The sequence below is a fragment of the Engystomops pustulosus genome, chromosome 4 (assembly GCF_040894005.1).
Source record: "Engystomops pustulosus chromosome 4, aEngPut4.maternal, whole genome shotgun sequence".
In the NCBI taxonomy this organism is placed as follows: domain Eukaryota; kingdom Metazoa; phylum Chordata; class Amphibia; order Anura; family Leptodactylidae; genus Engystomops; species Engystomops pustulosus.
Genome location: NC_092414.1, coordinates 222564287 through 222565966, shown reverse-complemented (window position 1 = coordinate 222565966; position 1680 = coordinate 222564287). Strand labels below are relative to the sequence as shown.

The following is a 1680-nucleotide window of genomic DNA, read 5'->3' as shown; positions in this document are numbered from 1 at the left end:
ATTTCAGATATGTCACAAAAATCCGTAATCAGAGCAAGTCAATTCTTCTAGAATGTACCCATTTGCTCCCACATAAATAAACATTTGCATGGAACCATGGGAAAGTAACAGCGTAAAAAATGCATAATATATAAAAAACTTACCAGAGAAGAATACAGACAGTCCCCGGGTTACATACAGAATAGGTTCCATAGGTTTGTTCTGAAGTCGAATCTGTATGTAAGTCGCGACTGTATTATTTATCATTGTAGTTACAGACAAAAAAAAGTTGCCCCCAAATTTTTGGTTGTAATTGGATCAAGGATTATCAATAAAGCTTCTTACAGACATCTTACAGCTGATGATTGTAGTCTGGGACTATAGTAAAGTATCCAGAGAGCTTCACCAGAGGTCACGGTGGGGAGAGGGGTCTATCTGTAACTAGGGGTCGTCTGTAAGTCGGGTGTCCTTAAGTAGGGGACCCCAAGTATTCTTAAATTATGTCCCATTATCTGGCAAAAAATTGAGTTTCCCTTTGTACTTTGTGTCTTCATGAGCTGGAGACCATCACATAAATGGTTGATCTATATCTCAGGGCTATGACCTGTTATACCACATCATGACTGGTCTCTTGAGTTATTTTCAGTCCGGCCTACAAGAGGATGATGGAGACTCCTCCTCTCTCTATCAGCCCTGCTTTTGCTATGGAAGACATTTGAGGCCAAGTTCCTCATCTGTAACTTTCACACTGTCTTGTAAGGAAATACTGGTCTGTGATCAGGAAATCCGGGACTTGGGAATGTAGAAGAGTTTTTTAATAGTTTGCTTAATATCTGAATTACTCAGACTGTAGATCATGGGGTTTAGGAGAGGAGTTACTACAGTGTAGAATAAGGATAGAATGGTCTTTGAATTCTGCTTCCGAGGAAATACATAGATGATGATAAGTGATCCATAAAACAGTGAGACCACGGTGAGGTGGGCACTACAGGTGGAGAAGGTCTTCTGCCTCCCGGTCACTGAGGGGATCTTCAGTATCGTGAAGATTATATACACATAGGAGACTATTATTATAGTAAGTGGACAAAATGCAAAAACAATGGCTAGAACCAAACTTTCCATCTTCATTATAAAAGTGTCCGAGCAGGAAAGCTCCAGGATTGGTTCCAGGTCACAGAAGAAGTGGTCAATGACGTTGGGTCCGCAGAAATCCAAATGACTCAATGTTAGAAAAATCATCAAAACCATAAGGAAAATCACAAACCAAAAACATAGAATGACTCGTAGACAAAATGTGAGGTCCACCACAGAGGAGTAGTGTAGAGGGTTACAGATGGCCTGGTACCTGTCATAGGACATCACAGTCAGGAGAAGACACTCCAGTGATTCTGAGGCTGAAAAACAATAAAACTGAGACAAGCAGCCGCTAATAGATACAGAACTGCCATCATTCAACAGGGTGTGGAGCATGTTGGGTACGATGGTGGTGGTCAGGAGGATATCAGAGAAGGAGAGTTGTGTCAGGAAGAAGTACATGGGGGAGTGGAGGGATCTGCTGGAGGACACCACCACAATGATCAGGAGGTTCCCACATATGGTCACACAGTAGATGAGCAACAGAAGAAGAAAGAACAGAGGATTTAAACTTTCCAAATTCTGAAATCCCAAAAGCAGAATCTCCGACACTCCACTAACATTCAT

At 41.6% G+C, this 1680-nt stretch overlaps 1 protein-coding gene across 1 annotated transcript; it reads right to left on the bottom strand.

Annotated features, from left to right (window-relative positions):
* Positions 1-756: 756 nt before the first annotated feature.
* Positions 757-1680, bottom strand: LOC140128739 (olfactory receptor 11L1-like). The gene has a single exon (XM_072150438.1). It carries the CDS (start codon positions 1678-1680, stop codon positions 757-759), a length of 924 nt encoding a protein of 307 aa, XP_072006539.1.

What these genes read in the sequence shown, in the direction of transcription:
- LOC140128739 (XM_072150438.1), bottom strand. Translation starts at nt 1,680, where the DNA reads ATGAATGTTAGTGGAGTGTCGGAGATTCTGCTTTTGGGATTTCAGAAT.